Raw genomic sequence first — 24,151 nt, 5'->3', positions numbered from 1 at the left:
GGGGGGGGGGGGGTAGAATTGTTCCTCCTTTTTGCATTATGTTAGGTTAGTGGTGTTGGCTAAACATGTTGATTAAGCCAACAACTTGATCATACTGGGTGTATCATACTTGTTAGTAAGGATTACCGTTCTGTATTGTTTTGCAAGACCAATTTTGCAGAAACCCAATGTCTTCAGGAATTAATGTTAAACTTGACAGTATTCTGCTTTGTATTCTAGTTCATACGATGTGGATGTGTTTTTTCAACATATGTTGCTGTATTGAAATGGAGCATGGAGCATTTTGTATCGATCTTATAACAAAGTTTTTTTTTATCAGAGGGGTATTTCATTTATTTATTTTTTTGTGCTGTGTTTCTATTGTTTTGGATAAACAGAGGAACAAATGCTATGGTTTGGTCAGACATTGTCAGTTAAACCTAAATTGGTACAAATTTCCTGTATTAAGTCTTGAGGAAATACTACATTGCCGTTTGTTGTGGCATTCTTGTCTGGCAGTGAAAGCACCCTCACCAAGTTAGAATTCAAAGTGTTGCATTTACACAGTACTCACTTGTCTCTCACCATTATCTTTGTAAATTAGTGACCAATCATATGGAAGTCAAATCGGCCCGGTGTCTACAGACCTTTTAGGCTAGCTAGAATGGCCTGATGTACTATTTTCTTAATGTGCCTTTTTATATATTGAAAAATAACTAAGTTAGTAGTGAAGTAGAGTACAGCATTTTGTGGGGAGGGTTGGGGGTATGCAAGTCATTACATTCTGATGCAATTTAAAGTGAAAGAAATTACTTTGCAAGAAATGAAATTAGGTTTTTCACTTTGATCCAATATCTTGTGTAATTAAAAAAAATGTATTTATTAAATCAGATTGTAAAATTCGATTTTTGTAAATTGACATTAAATTACAACATTGATTTAAGATGGAAAAAGTAGAATGTCCAAACTGCTAGATCTGTTTACAAGCAAGACTAGCTTTGAGGGTATTTGCTTCTAATTCAGCTCGCACACATTGAAAAATTTGAATCACTCATTTGAACATTTAGGCTGGGATTCAATCTGATTCTGGGTTATAGGCACTGCGGGTTTTTAAAGCAATGTTCGCGGAGATCCCATTAACGGTAAACGCTGCATGTCGGCTCAATCGGAAATTGCCTTTAAAAGCTGCAATGCCTATAACCAGCAATCGGCACCCAACTGTTCTTTTGATGACACACAAGATTACAATTAGGTGGGGATTCAAACAAACACAGATTAATGACCTGTGCACAGCGATAGATTGAAGGCAATTTCCCAAACATTCATGGAGATTAAATTAGCTGTAAAGGCCACAGATGTCTGTTTGCTAAAGCAGATATTACCTTAGTCTATCATAGTTTACTGGTCCTTTGTGTTTGTTTGAATCCCAGCCCCAAGCTGAACCGTAATAAGCACTGCAGAGAAGGTGGAGAATACAACTCTGTTCTTTTATTCTCTATTATGGCATCCGTTGAGAAACGTCCTTGTGCAATCAATGTGTGTGAAACTCGGGATTGGTGCTGTAACTCTACCTACAGTGCATTTGGAAAGTAGTCAGACCCCTTTCCACATGTTATGTTACAGCCTTATTCTAAAATAGATTAAATTATTTTTTTCCCCTCAATCTACACACAATACCTCCAATGACAAAGCGAAAACTTGTTTTTAGACATTTTTGCAAATGTATTAAATATAAAAACAGACTCGATTAAGCTCAGGTGCATCCTGTTTCCCATTTGTCATCCAAGAGAGGTTTCTACAACTTGAGTCCACCTGTGGTAAATTCAATTGAATGGACATGATTTGGAAAGGCACACACCTGTCTTTATAAGGACCCACAGTTGACAGTTCATGTCAGAGAAAAAACCAAGCCATGAGGTTGAAGGAATTGTCTGTAGAGTTCTGAGGCACAGATCTGGGGAAGGGTGCCAAAGAATGTCTGCAGCATTGAAGGTCCCCAAGAACACAGTGGCCTCCATCGTTCTTAAATGGAATAAGTTTGGAACCACCGAGACTCTTCCTAGAGCTGGGTGCCCGGCCAAACTGAGCAATCGGGGGAGAAGGGCCTTGGTCAGGGAGGCAGGTTACCATAACCCGATGGTCACTCTGACAGAACTCCAGAGTTACTCTGTGGAGATGGTTGTCCTTCTGGAAGATTCTCCCATCTCTGCAGCACTCCACCAATCAGGCCTTTATGGTAGATGGATGCTAGATGGAAGCCACTCCTCAGTAAAAGGCATATGACAGCCCACTTGGAGTTTGCCAAAAGGCACCTAAAGGACTTTCAGACCATGAGAAACAAGATTCTCTGGTCTGATGAAACCAAGATTGAACTATTTGGCTGAAAGCGTCACGTCTGGAGGAAACCTGGCACCATCCCTACGGTGAAGCATGGGGATGTTTTTCAGCAGCAGGGAGACTAGTCAGGATCGAGGGAAATAATGATCGGAGCACCTTCCAACAGGACAACGACCCTAAGCACACAGCCAAGACAACGCAGGGGTGGCTTCGGGGCAAGCCTCTCAATGTCCTTGAGTGGCCCGGACTTGAACCTTATCGAGCATCTGAAAATAGCTGTGCAGCGATGCTCTCTATCCAACCTGACAGAGCTTGAGAGGATCTGCAGAGAAGAAAGGGAGCAACTCCCCAAATGCAGGTGTGCCAAGCTTGTAGAGTCATACCCAAGAAGACTCAAGAATGTAATTGCTGCCAAAAGGTGCTTCAACAAAGTAATGAGTAAAGGGTCTAAATACTTATGTAAATGTGATTTCAGTTTATTTGTAATAAATTTGAAAATATTTCTAAAAACCTGTTTTTGCTATGTCATTATGGGGTATTATGTGTAGGTTGAAGGGGGGGGGAACAATTTAATCAATTTTAGAATAAGGCTGTAAGGTAACAATGTGAAAATTCAAGGGGTCTGAATACTTTCCGAATGCACTGTATGTTACCTAATGATATACCCTCATTGTGATGACTGTTTAGTGGCAACATTTACACCCCCGCACCCATGTTTTTTTGGGTGGAGATAAAGGGGGACAAATAATGGGCCCGCTTTCTGCCCGAGGCCCTTAGCTCATGTCTTAATTTGTGGTCTTAAGTCGTGGTTTCCCTGTTGTGGGTTCACACTGTGGCATTCCTGAGAGGCTCAGGCCCTAGCTCAGCACAACCTTCCCCAGCCAGCCGATCCCTCCCCACAGCAGAGCTGAACCTTAATTATTTCTAACAGGAGGATCTGGGCACCCTAAGCCAACAACAGTGCAAACCGCCGATCCGGAATTGGTGTTAAGGAGGCTTTGGGGGGGTGCTTTGCATTCTCTCTGAGAGAAACTATGTATTCTAGGGCAAATATTTACTCACTTTGTGATGATGTCTGGACCAAGCTGATCTGTACTAACAGTAAGACCAGTTAGTAAGTAAAAAAGGGCTGGCCAAGGTAAGTTTCATTCTACCTCATGAAATCCCCCCCCCAAAGACATTCAGAACAAACCCGTCTGTACTTCGTTTAATAGATTCTAAGAAGTGGAGGACTGATTGAATGGGCATGTAGAGTAACACTCAAGGCTTGATTCAATCCGTATCGCAGAAGTGCAGTGCTATAGCACGATTGAAATGTAAAGGTAATTTCCTATTGAGCCAACATATGCAGTGTTTACCATGAATGCAGTCTCCACAAACATTGCCTTTCAATTTCTATCACAATATAGCGCTGAACGGATTGAATAGTTACGTTTAATGCAGGGGAACACAACTCTGGCCCTCAGGCGTGAAAGTTGCTTTTAAAAATATATATATCTGAGCCCTATACTACATACGTCCATAGACCTGAGCCCTATCCGACATACGACCAGAGCCACAGGAAGTAGGGGTGATGCAGCACTTTTCTATAAGAAAACATTTGTATTTTTTATTTTTTTATTACCAAATTAGTACACTGCCGTCGAGGAGCAGCGAGTTGAGGACCAATGAAATCAGATTCCTCCGATTCCGTCATCATCCCTTCGTTTGAGGAAGATGGCTGATAAAATACCTAACAAATTTTTTTTATCATGACTATTTATCACATTTAGTAATGACAGAATGACAGTTGAGGTAATTTGTACATGTAGGTAGGGGTGAAGTGACAATGCATAAAAAACAGTGAGTAGCAGCAGTGTACAAAAAACAAATGGGGGGGGTGTCAATGTAAATAGTCTGGTGGCCATTTGATTAATTGTTAAGCAGGCTTATGGCTTGGGAGTAGAAGCTGTTAAGGAGCCTTTTGGTCCTAGACTTAGCACTCCGGTACCGCTTGCTGTGCGGTACCGGAGTCAAAGACTGGAGTCTGACAATTTCATGGGCTTTCCTCTGACACTGCCTAGTATATAGGTCCTGGATGGCAGGAAGCTTGGCCCCAGTGATGTACTGGGCCGTACACACTACCCTCTGTAGCGCATTATGATCAGATGCCGAGCTGTTACCATACCAGGCGCTGATACAACCGGTCAGGATGCTCTCGATGGTGCAGCTGTAGAACTTTGAGGATCTGGGGATCCATGCCAGATCTTTTCAGTCTCCTGAGAGGGGAAAGGTGTTGTCGTGCCCTCTTCATGACTGTCTTGGTGTGGTTGGACCATGATAGTTCGTTGGTGATGTGGACACCAAAGAACTTGAAACTCTCGAACCCGCTCCACTACAGCCCCGTCGATGTTAATGGGGGCCTGTTCGGCCTGCCTTTTCCTGTAGTCCACGATCATCTCCTTTGTCTTGCTCACATTGAGGGAGAGGTTGTTGTCCTGGCACCACACTGTCAGATCTCTGACCTCCTCCCTATACACTGTCTCATCGTTGTCGGTGATCACTGTGTCGTCAGCAAACTTAATAATGGTGTTGGAGTCGTGTTTGGCCACGAAGTCATGGGTGAACAGGGAGTTCAGGAGGGGACCCCGTGTTGAGCATCAGCATGGCATATGTGTTGTTGCCTACCCTTACCACCTGGGGGCGGCCCATCAGATCCAATTTCAGAGGGTGTTTAGTCCCAGGGTCCTTAGCTTTGTGGACACTATGGTATTGAACGCTGAGATGTAGTCAATGAACAGCATTCTTACATGGGTGTTCCTTTTGTCCAGGTGAGAAACGGCAGTGTGGAGTGCGATTGCGTCATCTGTGGATCTGTTGGGGTGGTATGCGAATTGGAGTGGGTCTAGGGTATCTGGGAGGATGCTGTTGATGTGAGCCATGATCAGCCTTTCAAAGCACTTCATGGCTACTGACAGTAATCATTTAGGTAGGTTACCTTCGCTTCCTTTGGCACAGGGACTCGTCAGGGAGAGGTTGAAAATTTCAGACACTTGAAGACACTTGCCAGTTGGTCCACACATGCTTTGAGTATACGTCCTGGTAATCCGTCTGGTCTCTCGGCTTTGTGAATGTTGACCTGTTTAAAAGCTCTTGCTCACATCAGCTACAGAGAGCGTTATCACACAGTCGTCCAGAACAGCTGGTGCTCTCATGCATGTTTCAGTGTTGCTTGCCTCGAAGCGAGCATAAAGGGCATTTAGCTCATCTGGTAGGCTCGCGTCACTGGGCAGCTCGCGTTTGGATTTCCCTTTGTAGTCCGTAATAGTTTTCAAGCCCTGCCACATCCGACAAGCGTCAGAGCCGGTGTAGTAGGATTCAATCTTAATCCTGTATTGATGCTTTGCTTGTTTGTTGGTTCGTCTGAGGGCATACCGGGATTTCTTATAAGCGTCCGGATTAGTGTCCTGCTACTTGAAAGCGGCAGCTCTAGCCTTTAGCTCGATGCGGATGTTGCCTGTAATCCATGGCTTCTGGTTGTACATACGGTCACTGTGGGGACGACGTCGTCGATGCACTTATTGATGAAGCCGATGACTGAGGTGGTGTACTCCTCAATGCCATTTGATGAATCCCGGAACACATTCCAGTCTGTGCTAGCAAAACAGTCCTGTAGCTTAGCATCTGCGTCATCCGACCACTTCCGTATTGACCGAGTCACTGGTACTTCCTGCTTTAGTTTTAGCTTGTAAGCAGGAATCAGGAGGATAGAATTATGGTCAGATTTGACAAATAGAGTGCGGGGGAGAGCTTTCTATGCATCTCTGTGTGTGGAGTACAGGTGGTCTTGAGTTTTTTTCCCCCCTCAGGTTGCACGTGACATGCTGGTAGAAACGAGGTAAAACAGATTTAAGATGCATTACTTACTACTTTCTTGTGACATCAAATGATCAAGAACTGAAGCAGCCATTTATGTAGATAACAACCTTTATTAAAAGTTCTTTGCACAAATTCCCACCAACCCTATTTTTTCTTTAGGTTACAAATTGCAACATTTATCTTTCTAGCTAGTCATATGCTTACTTCTATTGAATGTTAGTTACGGCATTTGTCTTTTTATTTTTTTTCTTTAATTTTTTTTTACAATTATCAATTCCCTTTTATATCCCAGCATCAGCCTAAGGAATACATTTGTATACATTGTTGTAGCTTCAAGGTTAATATACTGTGTGTGATCTATATCATTTTAACACTAGAGGGCACAGAGCAGTAGTATACAGTCCCCATGGAGCTTTGTGGTGCTATTATAATTCAATGCTTCAAGGCCCATGGTTGTTGGACAAAAGGCAGAAGTTGGCACAATTCAGCACAAAATCCACAAGCATGAGTGAGCTACTGAGTTGAAAGTGCTTATGTTTAATAATTTGATTTAAAGTATCAAAACGATTAACTGGTACAAAAGTGCTCAGATGAGTTGGGAAATGAAGTGCTCTTGGAAAATACTAGCAAGTTTTCTGTTAACATCCGTATTCAATATTATTTCAAGTTTAATTTTTTAAACAAATTATACCGAAGCTGAAAAAGCCTTGGTGTGGTATACAGCATATATTGATGAAGCGGTTTTAACTTGATAAAAAAATATATTGTGGTTACTAGTATGAAAACATCCAATTTGTCACCATGAAGCAACTGACTTCAAGAATGTAGAAATTTCATATAAAAAGTTGATTTCAGTAATCAAAAAGATAAGTTTTGCATTTGACAAAAGTGGAACTAAAAATAGTTAATTATTGCTTTGCTCGGTCAACCCAGGATTCCATGCTCTGTCTGTCCACTACTGTCACATCTCCTTGCCCGTCACACTGCATGGCACTGTTGATTGGCTGAGAGAAGGCATCTGGATATGATTGGCTGTGCTTTGCACGAAGGCAGACTTTAACTCGGTGGTGTAGGCGGCTGTAGGTGAGTCAGAGGGGTGAGGGAGAGGGTAAGGACTGGTCCCTCCTGAGGCCTGACTCCCCCATGGCCTCCACTCTGACCTCCCCCTCTGGAGGAGGGGGCCGTTGGCTGGGCTCTGGGGGCCAGTGTTGGGGCCTCCGCTGGCGGGCTCCTTCCCCTCGTACGGCCCCCGGCTCAGTCCATTCAGCATGGGGGACTGGCCCAGGTGCTCAGCCAGGACCAGGGGCTGCCGGTCCTCCTCCTCACAGATGGCAAACACAGGGACACTGACATGGTCGCTCTCCGCTGGGAAATCACGGGAAATCACACCATGCCCAGCGTGGTTGTTAATGGGCTCGGACGGAGAAGCCTGGAGGTGTTTGCCCCCGAGGGCCTTGGTGCCGTTTGAGGGGCCGGACCCAGAGAGCAGGCCAAAGCAGGGCCCGGTGAAGCGGGAGCGCCGAAGGTTGCTCGTGGAGTTGAGGCGGCGCTGGGCTAGCTGAGTGAAGGGGTACGAGGCGTTACTCATAGAGGAGTCAGAGGCGTTACTGTCGTTCTGGGCCTCCAACTGGGAGTCGGAAAACACCTTCCTGCTGTTCTCCCCACGGCAGTCTGACACAAAGCTGGATGGTGCCTGGGGGAACAACATCTAGTCAACACATATCCCTCTGCAGTGCAACCCGACATTCATGGTTTATTCATTATGCATCGGAGTAATGAAAAATGTGCAAAAAAATTATCATCCACTTACAAACATACAGTAATGTAAGTCACTCTGGGTAAGAGCATCTGCTAAATAACCAAGATGTAAAGAAATACAGTATATGATGGTTGAACTATTATTCAGCAGCACTGCTGAATGACCAATAACATAATAGCTACTAACGCTGTCCACCAGCTTAGTGAAGGGACTGGTGGAGTTCCAACTGCACCACTTCTTGTGTAACTGGGGCAGTGGAGGGAGGAAGTCCTGGAAGGTACGGACGCTCCAGGCCCGGGGCCGAGCACAGCTGGCACTGTCATCCTGGGCAGCCCGGGTCTCTGTGGGGGAGGCAGCCGGGTCTGGAGAGGGCCAGTCAGTCACAAGGCCAGGGCCGGTGTCACTGTGCCTCAGGAACCTCTCCCGCTGCCGAGAGGAGAGAGACACAACAAACAAATCATATGGAATTCAAGCAAACCCAGCATGCAGCGTATTTGTGTGCATGTGGAGTAGGCCTACAGTAGTTTGTAAACAAACAGACTTCTTAGTTGGAAAACTGGAAGCATCTGAAAGAGTAGAACCTCTTGAACCCACTGAACCCACTGTAGCAATGTTTCCACAGCGTCTTAGTTTACAATTTAGTGCCATGGAACGCACACACTTCTTATTCTGGAGACTGAAAGCATCTACCTGTGATTATTCTACACTTTATTTGACCATGGGGAAAACACTGCTTAAATACAATGTGCGTTTAACTGACTTAACTCCATTGACTGAGGACTTTTCTCCACCAGTGGCATCAGAGTGTGAATGAGACTCATTCACAAGAAATTATCACTAATAAAATAGCTTGCTTGTATCAGAGGTCGCATTATATTCAAGTGCTGAACTGCTTCTCCAATCGCCGTTGACCTAAAAAGGCAGCAAGCAAACCCTGGAATCAGACATGTAATCCAAAACAACAAGTGCTGCTTGCCTGGTAGTGGGTGCAGTCAGTGATTCCTGGAACCACATTCACAAAGATTCTCAGATAGGACTGCTGATATAGGATCAGTTTGACCTTTTGGATCATAATGAATACGATTATATGGGCAGGTCGGACCTACTCTGGGAGTCTTTGTGAATGCGGGCCTAGGGCTATACAGTAGGTGTCTCACTAATAGGAATGGCAGGTCAGGGGTGAAGGGCACATTAGTCACATATCCCCCCTCATTATTCAGCTAGTTAATCAGAATGGGGGAAGGTTTGTGGTCAGGTTTTGGGGGGGGGGTTAGCGGTTGCTCCTCTCAGAAAGAGCCATATAATCCTTACACAGAATCACTCACAGCTCGCTTAGTCTAGACAAGAATTAGGAAGGTTTTAAATGAAGTGCCCTGCTCACCACAAAAGCCCCCCACACAATGGCAACTTGTTGCAGTTTGGGCAAAAAGGTGGAGGATAAGCCCCCCAGATGTGAAACAGAGCCCCGTATTACCCCCCACACCTAGTCTCAGAAATCCTAGACCTAGGGCAACAGCACTAGTTCTGAGGATCATGTCGGATTTTCTTGGCCATTTCGGGGAGGGTGCTCTTCAGACACACAACTCTCCCAACAAATCACGAGTTTGTGTAGGCGGGGCTTAAAATGCGGCGGGAATTGAGCGTTAGACACAGTGCAAACACAGATAGCTGGGCTCATTTTAGCCACAGCCAGTCAGTGGGTGTTAGCTTGTATTGCAAACGTTAACTGTCATGGCGCATGCAAACTACTCACTTGCAAAATACACTCAATTAAACTATTTTACACAAGCGTAATCTTGGTTAACCCAGAACTAAAGTCCTGTTAAATTGCTGGATTAAGTTCTGGGTCCATACGCGTTAAGAGGAGAGATAGAACGAGGATCGGAACCAGAATGAAGAGCTCCGCCCTCTCTCTTTGCGAGTTAAGTGCACGTTCATAGGCCAAATGTCCCCTCTCCTTCTGAAATTCTAAAGATGATAAAACCTGTGAAATTTCGATTTGTCCAAATAACCAGTGACGAAAAACACAAGCACTGGAACTAATGCTGTTCGTGGTCTCACACATCCCGTTGTATCATGACAGATCTACGGTACCATTTATGTTCATGTCGTTTTTCCAAAGAAATGAACGTGAGTTCCATCTAGCTAGTTACATAAACGGATAAGGCTCTGGACGGATTTCCTGTGCGAGTCCTTCTTCCAATCATCAGTCTGAACAAATATGTACATACACACAATCTGCACAAAAAGGCAAATTAACATGTAAACATACAGACCTCACACACAGCAATGCACCACAGCGCGCAAACGCGCATGAACACGCACACACTCACACACAGAGAGAGAGAAGTGGAGCTGGGAAACTGGCTTCTCAGATAATACATCCATTAGGCTAGGCTGCAGGAAAGCACGCCAGCTTCCTAATAGCTGCCAGGCCTGCCTTATGCCAACTCTTATTCCAATAGAGCACAAGCAAAAATGCTGTGTCAAACAGTATCCTACCGCCAATCCCCTGCCACTGTGTTTCTATACCTGACACCTCGACCACCAGGCGGTGAGGTTCATAGCTATTACCAGCAGAGGGTTGATGGTTCAAGGAAAAAATAAATTGGCAGGATGTAGCCTTCTGCCTTGGTGTCACCCACCCCTAGAGCGGGTCCTAGCCTGGGTTCTCTCTACTGCCTGGGTGTCACCCCTAGAAGAGGGCACCACCATGGATCCTAGCCTGGGTTACATGCTACTGCCTGGGTGTCACCCTTTAGAAAAGCACCACCATGGGTCCTAGCCTGGGTTCCCTCTACTGCCTTGGCACCACTGTGGGTCCTCGCCTGGGTTACCTGCCTTGCCTCGCTCCTTACCGTGTGGGCCGAGAACGGCATTCTGCTGCTTGGACCAGGCACAGACGAAATGATAAACACCTCATCTGTCCCCAAGTCCAATTCCGTGAGACCATTGAATGAGAGGTCCATTTCAGCATGCTGGGACATATCACCACCAACACTGCCTGGAGAACCTGGGAAAGAAACGGGAAAGTGGTTTTATTAATCACTTACTTGTTTGGTGATAGCCTACAATTAAAACATTGAAGGCACAACAGTCAGATGTATTGCACCTTAGCTTATGATAACTTCCACTGCTTGTCCCTAAAAGAGCACTTGAAATGGAATGTTACAGATTGGTCTCCATAGTAAATTACTGCACTGTGTAGCCACTGTAGTTGTCCACTCATATTCCTGTTAACTCATAGTGGCATGGTTGAACTCAGCGAGAGGAGAAACATGGTGTTCCCAATGCTCCCACGCTGTTATATAGGTTAAATGTCACGACCTGTAAATCTCTCTGTGGGATCAGCTACAATGAGCGAGAATTTGGATTGTTCTGGGATAAACCCAGTGTTACCCCAAAACTAAAGCAATTTTCCATTGAGACTTCTAAATGCTGCACCTCCTATTCACTCAGCTACATCCACTACAAGCTGGCCTTGCATATTCCCACACAATCTGATCAACTTTTATAAGAGAAGAAATACACTTTCAAATGACTCCAGGAAGATACTACGTGGACAGTGCAATGTTGCAGCCAACTTCCTTTCATATAGGTTATTGATTAAATACTGTATATGCAGCTACTGAGCACACAGAATACCTTAATGATATCACATATTACGAGCTGTATTGGTGAATTTTACTACACGTTTCTTCTATGCACCTGTATTAGACATTACTTCAGATGTGAAACAGTTTTTGTTTGACATATTTTGAGCTATGATTCAGGTGTCAAAATAATTTTGCCCCGGGGGCCGCATTCAGTATTCAACAGGGTTTGGAGGGACGCCCTGACATTTAAAAAAATATTTCCTCGCTATCAAAATTTGCAAAAACAAATTGTCCTCTATCCATAGATTTTGGAATTTTCGATGCTCCCCGACTGTCTAGCATTCATTTAGGTGATTATTAGCAAGCTGGACACAGTCAAGAAACTGTATGAATGTAGGTACATTATAATTTCTCCATTATTTCGATTTGGTTTTAGTCATTTTTAAGTGTATCTAGTTTGTTTCCCCCCCACTTAAAAAAAAAAATGGTTTTGTTTTTTTAAACCACCCACGGGCCGGATTGGACCCCCTCGCGGGATGTATGTTTTATACCCGATTAGAGCCATTCTATGGCCATGACACCATGAGATAATTCAGTATGTGGTAGAATCCTGGCAGCTCTATTACTGTGTGTTGGAGATCTGATAGTCAGACCCGGTGTACCGTTTTTCTGTCATAGTTTCAGAGCGTAATGAAATAAGTGTCCCATTTACGCTGAACATGTAAATTCAGTTTAGGGGCAGATAAAGTCATTGTCAGCCAGGTTGGAACCAGACCAAACACCCCAGCGGTACCCCTCGATCATGGAGAGAGAAAGAGAGGGGGCGCAGGGCAGGGGGAGCGAGGGGGATTGACTAGACTAGGCTAGGCGGCTGGAGCACAAGCAGAGAGGGAAAAACAGGGGAGTGTTAGCGGGAGAGAGAAAGTAGATGGAGTGTGTGTGTTTCGTGCGTGTGCGCACGTGTGCATGTGAGCCTGCCCGCTTGCGCATACCCACCTCTGTGTGTGAGGCTGAGAGAGTGGTTGTTGTTGTCGTTCTCTGCAGGGCAAAGGACCTCCAGGCCGGGCTGATTAGGAGCCACCAGCTGCAGCTCACGGACATCAGCTCCAGAGTTCTGCACTCCCTCCTGCACCTACAGCAGTCAGTACAGTTTAGAGTCAGCAAGTACTACTACACATGCCTGCCACTCCACATACACCAACGGAGTAGGGCTGCACAACACTATGAAATACAGCCATATGAACTGAAGTTGTTCTTGTCAATTAATAAAATGTTTTGATACCCAGTCAGTATAATGATCTAGTGGCAATAAGATACTTAAAGTGGCCAGAACTTGTGTAGGACTGTTTTGCTTGTTTCTAAAAGTTCAATCCCAGATGGACACATTTTGACAACTCAATTACAAATTCATCTCATGACTAGAAAACAGGGAAGTGTAACTTGTCCAGTTCTGCTTTATGGGGGAGTCAGTCAGTCTGACCTTTAGTGAACCTGTCTACCTCTGGGGCTGCTTGCCCTGCATGTGAGAATTTGGACAACAAGAGCACCAGGCCAGTGTGGGGTATTTGTATTTGCTCCAATGTCTGTAGTCTAGAGCAGGGATTGGCAACTGGCGGGCTGCATGGCCCCCCTTTTGTAGGCCTACGGATCAATTTTCCTCCCGCCCCCTTTCCGAAAAAAAATGTTGGGGGGGTTGGGGATTTTTATTTTTAAGAACTCAGTTGGGGTCTTAACTTACTATTGAGAGTTAGAATAGTAGAATGCAAGGTGCAGTTACATTTTTTAAATTATATATAACGCACAACAAAAATATAAACGCAACATGTAAAGTACTGGTCCCATGTTTCATGAGCTGAAATAAAAGATCCCAGAAATGTTCCATATGCACAAAAAGCTTCTCTCAAATGTTGTGCACACATTTATTTACATCCCTGTTAGTGAGCATTTCTCCTTTGTCAAGATAATCCATCCACCTGACAGGTGTGACATATCAAGAAGCTGATTAAGCAGCATGATCATTACTCAGGTGTACCTTGTGCTGGGGACAATAAAAGGTCACTCTAAAATGTGCAGTTTTGTCATGCAACATAATGCCACAGATGTCTCAAGTTGAAAGAGTGTGCAATTGGCATGCTGATTGCAGGAATGTCCACCAGATCTGTTTCCAGATAATTTAATGTTAATTTCTCGACCATTTAGAGAATTTGTCAGTACGTCCAACTGGTCTCACAACCACAGACCACGTGTAACCACGCTAGCTCAGGACCTCCACATCCGGCTTCTTCACCTACGGGATCGTCTGAGGGGGGAGTGGGTCGGGGTGCTGAGGAGTATTTCTGTCTGTAATAAAGCCCTTTTGTGGTGCCCAGTCCTGTGAAATCCATAGATTATGGCCAAATGAATTTCTTCCAATTGACTGGTTTCCTTCTTAGAAATTGTTGCATGTTACATTTATATTTTTGTTCAGTATATACAGTGCATTCGTAAAGTATTCAGACCCCTTCCCTTTTTCCACATTTTGGTAAGTTACAGCCTTATTCTAAAACTGATTAAATTATTTGTTTCCCTCATCAATCTACACACAATACCCCATAATAAGAAGGCGAAAACAGGTTTATAGAAATGTTTGACGATTTGAAAAATAAAAAACAAATACCATATTTACATAAGTATTCAGACCCTTTGCTATGAGACTCGAAATTGAGCTCAGGTGCATCCTCTTTCCATTAATCCTCCTTGATGTTTCTACAACTTGATTGGAGTCCACCTGTGGTAAATTGAATTGATTGGACATGATTTGGAAAGGCACACACCTGTCTATATAAGGTCCCACAGTTGACAGTGCATTTCAGAGAAAAAAAACAAGCCATGAGGTCGAAGGAATTGCCCGTAGAGCTCCGAGACAGGATTTTGTCGAGGCACATATCTGGGGAAGGGTACCCAAAATATTTCTGCAGCATTGAGGGTCCCCAAGAATACAGTGGCCTAGATCATTCTTAAATGGAAGAAGTCTGGAACCACCAAGACTCTTCCTAGAGCTGGCTGCCCGGCCAAACTGAGCAATCGGGGGAGAAGGGCCTTGGTCAGGGAGGTGACCAAGAACCCGATGGTCACTCTGACAGAGCTCCAGAGTTTTTCTGTGGAGATGGGAGAACTTTCCAGAAGGACAACCATCTCTGCAGCACTCCACCAATCAGGTCTTTATGGTAGAGTGGCCAGACGGAAGCCACTCCTCTGTAAAAGGCACACGACAGCCCGTTTGGAGTGTGCCAAAAGGCACCTAAAGGACTCTCAGACCATGAGAAACAAGATTCTCTGTTTCAGATGAAACCAAGATTGAACTCTTTGGACAGAATGCCAAGCGTCGTGTCTGGAGGAAACCTGGCACCATCCTTATGGTGAAGCATGGTGGTGGCAGCATCATGCTGTGGGGATGTTTTTCAGCAGCAGCGACTGGGAGACTAGTCAGGATGGAGGAAAAGATTAACAGAGGAAAGCACAGAAAGATCCTTGAGGAAAACCTGCTCCAGAGCGCTCAGGACCTCAGACTGGGCAAAGGTTCACCTTCCAACAGGACAAAAACCCTAAGCACACAGTCAAGACAACACAGGAGTGGCTTTGGGACAAGTCTCTGAATGTCCTTGAGTGGACCAGCCAAATCCCGTACTTGAACCCGAACGAACATCTCTAGAGAGACCTGAAAATAGCTGTGCAGCGACGCTCCCAATTCAACCAGACAGAGCTTGAGAGGATCAGCAGAGAAGAATGGGAGAAACTCCCCAAATACAAGTGTACCAAGCTTGCAGCGTCATACCCAAGAAGACTCAAGGCTGTAATCACTGCCAAAGGTGCTTCAACAAAGTACTGAGTAAAGGGTCTGAACACTTATGTTAATGTGATATTTCAGTATATTTATTTTTTATATTTGCAGAAATGTTTAAAAACCAGTTTTTGCTTTGTCATTATGGGGTATTGTGATGAGAAAACAAATGTTTAATACATTTTAGAATAAGGCTGTAACGTAACAAATGTGGAAAAGTCAAGGTGTCTGAATACTTTCCGAATGCACTGTAAATCAATCACTCAGCCCATGTCAACTAACATTTTTTTGATTTTAAATTAGTCTAGCTAGCTATCTAAACTTTGTAATCATGGTCGAATTACCGACCAAGGAGGCCCCATTGAATTTGTTAGTGACTCTCACTCAGATATAATATTAAAAACTGCAAACATTTCTTTCCACCCTATGGATTTTTTCTTAATTGCAGGAAATGAGCTGTAGAACTACACATTTTTCTCTCTGCCCCATGGCAAAATGTGTAGAATTGCAGGACATTTTTTCTCTGTTTTTTTGTGTGGCACCAACCCCCATCAAAGTTGCCCATCCATGGTCTAGAGGATATGAAGGAAATGTTCCCTGATCCCAGTCAGAAGCTAGCTTACAAAGGAATGTCTGGATAGTCAGACAGACAGGGGTCTTTATCCGTTTACCTCAGAGTTGTTGGATGAGCAGGAGCTGGCTCTTTTCGGACATAGTTTAGGTCTGGAAAACAAAAGAGATCCACAACATTTCAGTTGTGTTTGACTGTTTAACATATCTTTGAAACCCATTAGCATACTTTCTTTTATGTATGTTGTTTACTTTCTTGACTTTTGGCGACATTCTCTTTCATGCTATTTGTGAAAGCTTGACTTATTTAGAGCAACTGCTCTCCAAATTTGACCAAAAATGTACAAAATGAACATTCTCCCACAATTAGAAACTGGAACAGATTAGATTGCCTTCACTGAAGATTTTCTTCCAAACATAATCAGAGTCTAGCTAGCTGACTCACTACATACAAACAGCCTAAAGTTGCCCTCGGTTGTTTCTCTCAAGGACGGCTCTAGTAGCTAAACCCATGTAATGTCATAAACTACACTATCTGGGGTGGTCTCACTATAAAGGCATCAGTATAAAGACATAGCAATAAGGGAATTTTCACTGGATAATATCAACATAACAGTGAAAGTGTTGACTTAAAGTGATTCTGGTCAATAACAGAAAGAAATGCTTTTGTGTATCAATTTTTGGCACAATTAAAAACATGGCCCCAGGGCGAGACTAATACAGCTGTAACTTCTCTCCAACATGCATGGGGGATGCAAGGGGGTTTATCTTTATGGGAATTTGAACCTTCCTGGAGGGAACTAGATGTGAATCAGGACAGTAGATTAAAACAGTGATGCTCATTTAGTTACCTGGCATAAATGATATTACACCCTGCGAAAACTGATACATGTACTAATGTTGTCTCCTCATGGGATTGACCGAGGGAACAACCTGTAAATTACACCTTTTGATATGTTGTTCTTGTTCTATTAAACAACTACAATGGCACCTCGACGGGACAGAGGCTCATAGCACAGCAGTATGAGGTTCTCCGCTCTCCTCGTTTTCCCTCCGCTCGCTTTTGTATGGCTGCGTTTCTCTTTGTCCGTTGGAATCGATGCCAGGTGCTGCACCTTGAACGGCCCTCTCTTGCTCACGCTCTCTCTCTGTAATGGTGACAATGCGGCACATAAGGGCAGCTACAGTCGAACCCTGCCTCCAGCTGAGTCAACAGCCAGCCCATCCACTGCAGCAGCACCACACTGTGTGCTGGAGGAGGACTGACTGGCAGACTATCCCATTCATGGCTACCATCTCGTTCATGGGAGGAAACTTTGTCACACTGGCCAATATCAAAGACCCAACAGTTGTGCTCTCTCAAAAGAAAAGCACTGTGCCAGTTTCCTTGGATGACAAAGAAATAAAAGGACCATTTTTCCCATTGTGCAGAACGTGCACGGTCTTGTTTATGTTAGGTTGTCAGGGAAATGTATTTATAGCACAAAACATGTCTGACAAAGGTATCTTTATGACTCCATTCTTTCTGCATGCCTTGCTTTACTGTACCTGAAGATGTTGCACAGGTGACCCACAAGGCTCATAAAGGGACAAACATTTCCATTGTGCACTGTCTTGTTTGTTTATGTTTGAGAACAGGATGTCTCCGGGAGTAAATAGGGAAAGCCATCACAAGGCATGTAGGACAAAAGGATGTTCTGGCACAATTCTCTCAAGCGCTGGTTTGATCTCAGGGAGTCAGGGAAACCTATTTATAGCACAACACGTGTGTGACAAAGGGCTAATAATATCACAATAACTTTCTCTGCATGCTTATACATACCTGAATATAATACACAGAGCGCTGGTGAGCACCATGGCAAAGAAGGCTGCTCCACTCATGGCGGCCAGCAGAGTGTCTATTTTGCTGGCCCTGGTAGGGGCGTAGGCATGCCGGGGGTCATCTCCACCCGGTTCTGTCTGGTTGTGGTAGTAAAAGAGCAGGGCGAAGCCACGGCCCCAGTGGGTGGTGGTGATCAACTCCATGATGACCTCTACCATCTCCTGGCTGGAGCCAAACACCAGCTGGCTGCTGGAGGGCCGGTTGGAGCCGCAGAAGCGCGAGGAAAAGGTGAGGAGGTCCGAGATGTAAAGGACGTCGTGGGGGCATGCGTCCACCACAGACTGCTGGGTCTCAGGGCTCACTGACTCTGTGTCCGTGTCTGTAAGGAGCAGAGGGGTCCGAGTGGTGGCCTCATCTACAACCACAGCCAGGACTTGGTCTGGGGCTGATGCTCTGGGGATAGGGTTAAGGTCAGGGTTGCCTCTGAGGAGAGGAGAGGTGATTGAGTTCATTGCCTTTTCTCCTGGTACATGGGCCCCTGGTAGGAGGAGGTCTGAGAGGGGCTGTGGGGAGGCACGGTCAGAGGTGGCATCAGAGGTGGACCTTTTAGCAGAGTTGGAGACTTTGGCTATCTCCATCTTGGTGGACTGCTCTTGCACCACCACCTGCATGACTTTGTCGTTTTGGGAGGTGGACCGGGGGGCTTTCGCTGTGACACTCTGAGCCTGAGATACAGTGGCGTCTTTATCAGTGATGGGACCCCCAGTTGGGATAGTCGCCCCATCGTTAGCATCAACCTCTTCCAAGTCAGAGATGGCAGCGTACTGGGCGGCGGAGTCGTGACTCTCGAACACGTCAAAGTCAAATATCTCCAGTATGAGCTGGTGGCCGATGGGCACAAAGAACTGCCAGACACAGTGGGTCCCTGAGGAGTAGTTATAGGGGAAACCAGGAGACAGGATGAGGCCTTGGACATCCACCACATCCATCTTCGCTCCACAGTCAAAGTAGACCTGCAATCACAATATACAGGGGCTTGGTGAGGGGGACATGAGTGTACGTTAAAATGCTAGCATCTCTAATGATCGACACATACTAGCACTTGTCAAACTTACAGAAAATCTGTGACTTTTTTTGTGCAGAACTTGGAAATACAAATGACATCTGTCTTTTAAACAAATAACCCAGTTGAGCGGAATTCAGAATGCCTCAAAACAACAAAAAGCATCCAGACCTGAACTACTCAACCCTCCTGCTCTGCCAGCCAGTATATCAAAGCGGTGGCGGTGCCTTGCATGCCTGTGCTTGGGTAACTTTGGGGAGGGTATTTCTTCAAACACGCTGAGCTGGCTGTAATGCTTCCCAGGTGTGTGGGGTGGACGATTGAGGGGAACCTCAGCCTAGCTAAGCAGAAGCAGATGTGTTTGCTGGGGCCACTGGGCCCAGAGATCAGGACCAGACCTTTGTAGGGGGGATGGTGTGTTTATGAGATTTCCTCTCGGTTCAGGTTCTGGACTGTGGGAACCGAGCGAAAACCCACCTGGGGCTCAACCAGCACCACCAGACAGGTAACAAACTAACCTACCTTCAGTCAACACTAGTACTCTGGCTGGGCAGGCTGGGAACACATTTAAAATGCGCTCGAGACATGGTGTGTGTGTGTGTGTGTGTGTGTGTGTGTGTGTGTGTGTGTGTGTGTGTGTGTGTGTGTGTGTGTGTGTGTGTGTGTAAAAGGAGCACCAGCACCCATGTGGTCGACCAACGCCAGACAGGCACTTTGATTGCTGCTACATGGACCATCTCATCTCTCTCCATATGAGTGCATTTATCAAAGGCATTCCCTCAGTTTATTTTAACAAGCCAAATCTAGATGTACTTTGCAATCATGACTGCATAAAAGGGGTTGTTGCTAGGTCTGGCCCCAGTACCCCCCTCACCCAACCTTCTTCTGACTGCAACTCAAAGGCCTCTCTATTGCTGATACAGCTGGCAGCCTCACAGCCAGGTCAGAGGGAAGAAAGGCAGTATGGGCATTCATATCTGTGTGTGTTCTGTACAGTGATGAAACAGGTGTTTTCAAAGCACATGAATGCAATGAAAATATTGAAAAAATGTAATTACTGACAGTGATAGTCCTGATCGCTTGACCATCATAGCCCATGTATTCTGTGTCATCCATTTCAGAACTCCCGCCATTGACACCATTGATAATGAGTAAAAATTACTGAATAAAATACATTCAAAATAGTGAGCTACATTGTATGCAAAAAAAGGAGAAATTATATTATTTTATACTAATACAATTGCTTAGAGGAAGAGATGTTGTTTAACAAGCAATATTTGTTTTCCCCAAAAAGGTAGGTATCAGGATCCTTGACACCCCTGTTTCAATACCTCACCTTGCAAGTATAACGGCCCTGAGCATTTTTCTAAAATGAGTTGGAGAACACATTGGGAGGGATCTTAGACCATTCCACCATACAGAAATCTTCCAGATCCTTGATAGCCTTCGTCTGAGCTTATGGACGGCCCTCTTCAATTCAAACCGACTGTGAAAAGACCCCTGGTGGCATGTCTGGTGGGGTAAGTGTGTGTCAGTGCTGTGTGTAAGTTGACAATGCAAACAATTTCGAATTTACAACACCTTCATGTTTCTTATAAAAACAAGAAGTGACGCAATCAGTCTTTCCTCAACTCTTAGCCAAGAGAGAATGGCATGCATAGTTTTAATAAACCCTCTGATTACAATGAAGAGCAAGATGTGCCGCTCTATTCTAGACAAGCTACAGCTTAACTAGGTCTTTATTTGCAGCACTTGACCATATGACTGGACAATAATCAAGATAAGATAAAACTAGAGCCTGCAGGACTTGCTTTGTGGAGTGTGGTGTCAAAAAAGCAGAGCATCTCTTTATTACGGACAAACCCATCTTTACAATCATTGAATCTATATGTTTTCACCATGACAGTTTACAATCTAAGGTAACACCAAGGTCTAGAACTTAGGGAATGATTTGTACAAAAAACAATGCTGTTAGTTTTAGAGATGTTCAGGACCAGTTTATTACTGGCCACCCATTCCAAAACAGAATAAAACTCTTTGTTAAGGGTTTCAGTGACTTCCTAACTGTGGTTGCTGATGCGTATATGGTTGAATCATCAGCATACATTGACACACATGCTTTCTTTAATGGCAGTGACAGGTCATTGGTAAAAATAGAAAATAGTAGAGGGCCTAGAGAGCTGCCCTGCGGTACACCACACGTTACATGTTTGACATTAGAGAAGCTTCCTAGACTCAGATTAAAGATATGACCGATAGGAGTGGCTATAGAGTCAGCTACCTTCCTCAGTAGATTTCCATCTAGGTTGTCAATGCCAGGAGGTTGGTCATTATTGATCAACAACAATAATTCTTCCATCTCTCCCACACTAACTTTACAAAATTCTAACTTGCAATGCTTTTCTTTCATTAATAGTTTGTTTATACATGAGTATGATGGCTTACTGTTCGTTGTTGGCATTTCCTGCCTAAGTCTGCCAACTTTGCCAATGAAGTAATCATTAAAATAATTGGCAACATCAAATGTTTTTTGTGATGAATAAGCCATTTGATTTGATGAAAGATGGGAGTTGAATTAGTCTTTCTGCCCGTAATATCATTTGAAGTACTCCAAAGTTTTTTTCCATCACTCTTTATATTATTGATCTTGGCTTCAGGATATAGATCTTCTTTTTGTTGAGTTTAATCACATAATTTCTCAATTTCCAGTAATTCAGCCAGTCAGATGTGCAGCCAGACTTATTTGCTACTCCTTTTGCCCCATCTCTTTCAATCATACAGTTTTTCAATTCCTCATCAATCCATGGAGCCTTAACAGTTCTAACAGTCAGTTTCTTAACAGGTGCATGTTTACCAATAATTGGAAGAAGCAATTTCATAAATTCATCAAGTGCAGTGCCTGGATGCTCCTTATTAATCACACCAGAGCAACAATTTTCTTAACATCATTCACATAAGAGTCACAGCAAAATATTTTGTATGATCTGGGGTGGCAGGTAGCCTAGTGGATAGAGTGTTGAACTAGAAACCGAAAGGTTGCTAGATTGAATCCCCGAGCTGACAAGGTAAAAATATGTTGTTCTGCCCCTGAACAAAGCAGTTAACCCACTGTTCCTAGGCCGTCATTGAAAATAAGAATTTGTTCTTAACTTACTTGCCTGGTTAAATAAAGGTAAGGTAAAATAAAACACTATTTTAGGCCCAGCTTTTAGAACTTTGGCTTTCCTGGATATAGCCACTATATTGTGATCACTGCATCCAATGTGTACGGTTCATTGAACAAGCAGTGTTTAAACTCTTTACAATGAAGATCTGTGAAGTTATTTGGATTTTTACAAATTATCTTTGAAAGACAGGGTCCTGAAAAAGGGACATTTCTTTTTTTGCTGAGTTTATAAAAGTGTGTGTGCGCTGCGGGGTTAAAGCTACAAACCTATAGGCTTGGCTCTCTCAACCCATCCAGGCTTTTGGGAGGGAAGGTGGACAATGAGCCTGTCATAGTGGATGTAAGCAATGTTCCCACGCGCTGTGGCAGCTTTCATGGCTTTCCTCTTCTGGCGCACAGCTTCAGGATAGTCCTTGGTGTTCTTGGGGTCATAGGCAGCATTCCTCCTCCTCCAAACACAGCGAGTTGAGTTAATGCCAAAGAGCTCCATTTTGGTCTCATCTGACCACAACACTTTCACCCAGTTGTCCTCTGAATCATTCAGATGTTCATTGGCAAACTTCAGACGGGCATGTATATGTGCTTTCTTGAGCAGGGGGACCTTGCGGGCGCTGCAGGATTTCAGTCCTTCACGGCGTAGTGTGTTAGCAATTGTTTTCTTGGTGACTAAGAGGGGTGGGACAAAATCCCTCCTGAGATGTGTGCAAACCTTGTGGCCAACTACAAGAAACGTCTGACCTCTGTGATTGCCAACAAGGGTTTTGCCACCAAGTACTAAGTCATGTTTTGCATAGGGGTCAAATACTTATTTCCCTCATTAAAATGCAAATCAATTTATAACATTTTTGACATGTGTTTTTTTCTGGATTTTTTTGGTTGTTATTCTGTCTCTCACTGTTCAAATAAACCTACCATTAAAATTATAGATTGATCATTTCTTTGTCAGTGGGAAAACGTACAAAATCAGCAGGGGGTCAAATACTTTTTTCCCTCACTGTACATGTTCCTCTCAAGTTCTTGGCTCTTTCCAGAAAAGCTACCTTGTCCTTGAACCTCAGGAACTTGACCACTGATCGGCCTCGGCCTGTCACTTGGGCCGGGTTTTCCAGTCCTGTGGGCGCGCTCCACCTCAATCTTCCTGTGGTTCATCTTCAGTTTCTCCGAGATCATTTCCCTCACTCTGTCATCAGACTCCTTCCAGGTCTCATGTGGAGATTCTTCAATTCTTTCCACAACCATGTTGTTCCGCCTTGATTGTCCCTCAAGATAATCAGATTTATCCGTCATTGATATCATAGATTCACATACAGAACCGATGTACTCTCTCAATGACTTACAGATTGCTGTCATCTTGACATTCGCCTGTTTAAACTCGTCAAACTGACCCTGGGAGAACTGCAAACTGTTCTTCAGGCCCTCGACCTCTGGTCAGGTCGTCGATTCTTCTATTAGTTGACTCCACCAGTATTTGGACAAAACACTGGAAGCTATTTTGTTGTTGTAACAACTGCTTGTAGAACAATTTTTGTTTGTTTAAAAAAAATCCTTCACCTGTGATAGACACCACTGTCCTCAACGGTACTCCCGTCGGCTTTGGTCTTTGTCATGGTTTACGCTGTTACTTGGATGGATTACGCTGTTACTCCTCGCAGTTCCAGACAGGGAAGGACGCAGGGAAGATTGAAAATGCAACAACAAACAGCTGGGGTCTAGACTGCCACAGGCCCGGGACAATCCGCGGTCCCAGCCACAATGGCCTACAATGTCGTGGTCTGCGTTCAAGCCCTCAATAAAACCCTGCTAGCTTGATGAACAGGAAGTGACGACAATGGGTGAGTGATTTGGAGACTGAGATGGCGGTTGCAAAATGTAGATTTTGTGGCCATCTAACCATTTCTTTGTGGATTTTGAAAAATCCACAAAGAAATAGCGCCATAACATCAAAGATCCCCCATCATATTTTACAGTACGTATGGGGGTCTTTTCTGCTAACAGTGCCTTGCAAAAGTATTCATTCCCCTTGGCGTTTTTCCTATTTTGTTGCATTACAACCTGTTATTTAAATGGATTTTATTTGGATTTCATGTAATGGAGATACACATAATAGTCCAAATTGGTTTAGTGAAATGAAAAAATGTTTACTTGTTTCAAAAAATTCAAAAAAAATGTTAAACTGAAAAG

General features: G+C 44.2%; 1 protein-coding gene across 1 annotated transcript in view; it reads right to left on the bottom strand.

Annotated features, from left to right (window-relative positions):
* Positions 1–6,264: 6,264 nt before the first annotated feature.
* Positions 6,265–24,151, bottom strand: part of LOC115164319 (uncharacterized) — a 37,079-nt gene continuing 19,192 nt past the window's right edge. Inside the window, exons 2-7 of the mRNA XM_029716677.1 lie at positions 17,742–18,754; positions 16,021–16,072; positions 12,526–12,661; positions 10,792–10,946; positions 8,120–8,359; positions 6,265–7,867 (exon numbers count right to left, since the gene is read on the bottom strand). Of these exons, the coding sequence (XP_029572537.1) occupies positions 7,136–7,867; positions 8,120–8,359; positions 10,792–10,946; positions 12,526–12,661; positions 16,021–16,072; positions 17,742–18,754 (2,328 nt within the window). The 3' untranslated portion in view covers positions 6,265–7,135. The remainder of the gene's footprint in view (positions 7,868–8,119; positions 8,360–10,791; positions 10,947–12,525; positions 12,662–16,020; positions 16,073–17,741; positions 18,755–24,151) is intronic.

This window comes from Salmo trutta, chromosome 27 (assembly GCF_901001165.1).
Source record: "Salmo trutta chromosome 27, fSalTru1.1, whole genome shotgun sequence".
Classification (NCBI taxonomy): domain Eukaryota; kingdom Metazoa; phylum Chordata; class Actinopteri; order Salmoniformes; family Salmonidae; genus Salmo; species Salmo trutta.
The sequence above is the reverse complement of the archived record's forward strand: the minus strand, read 5'-3'. Positions and strand labels throughout refer to the sequence as shown.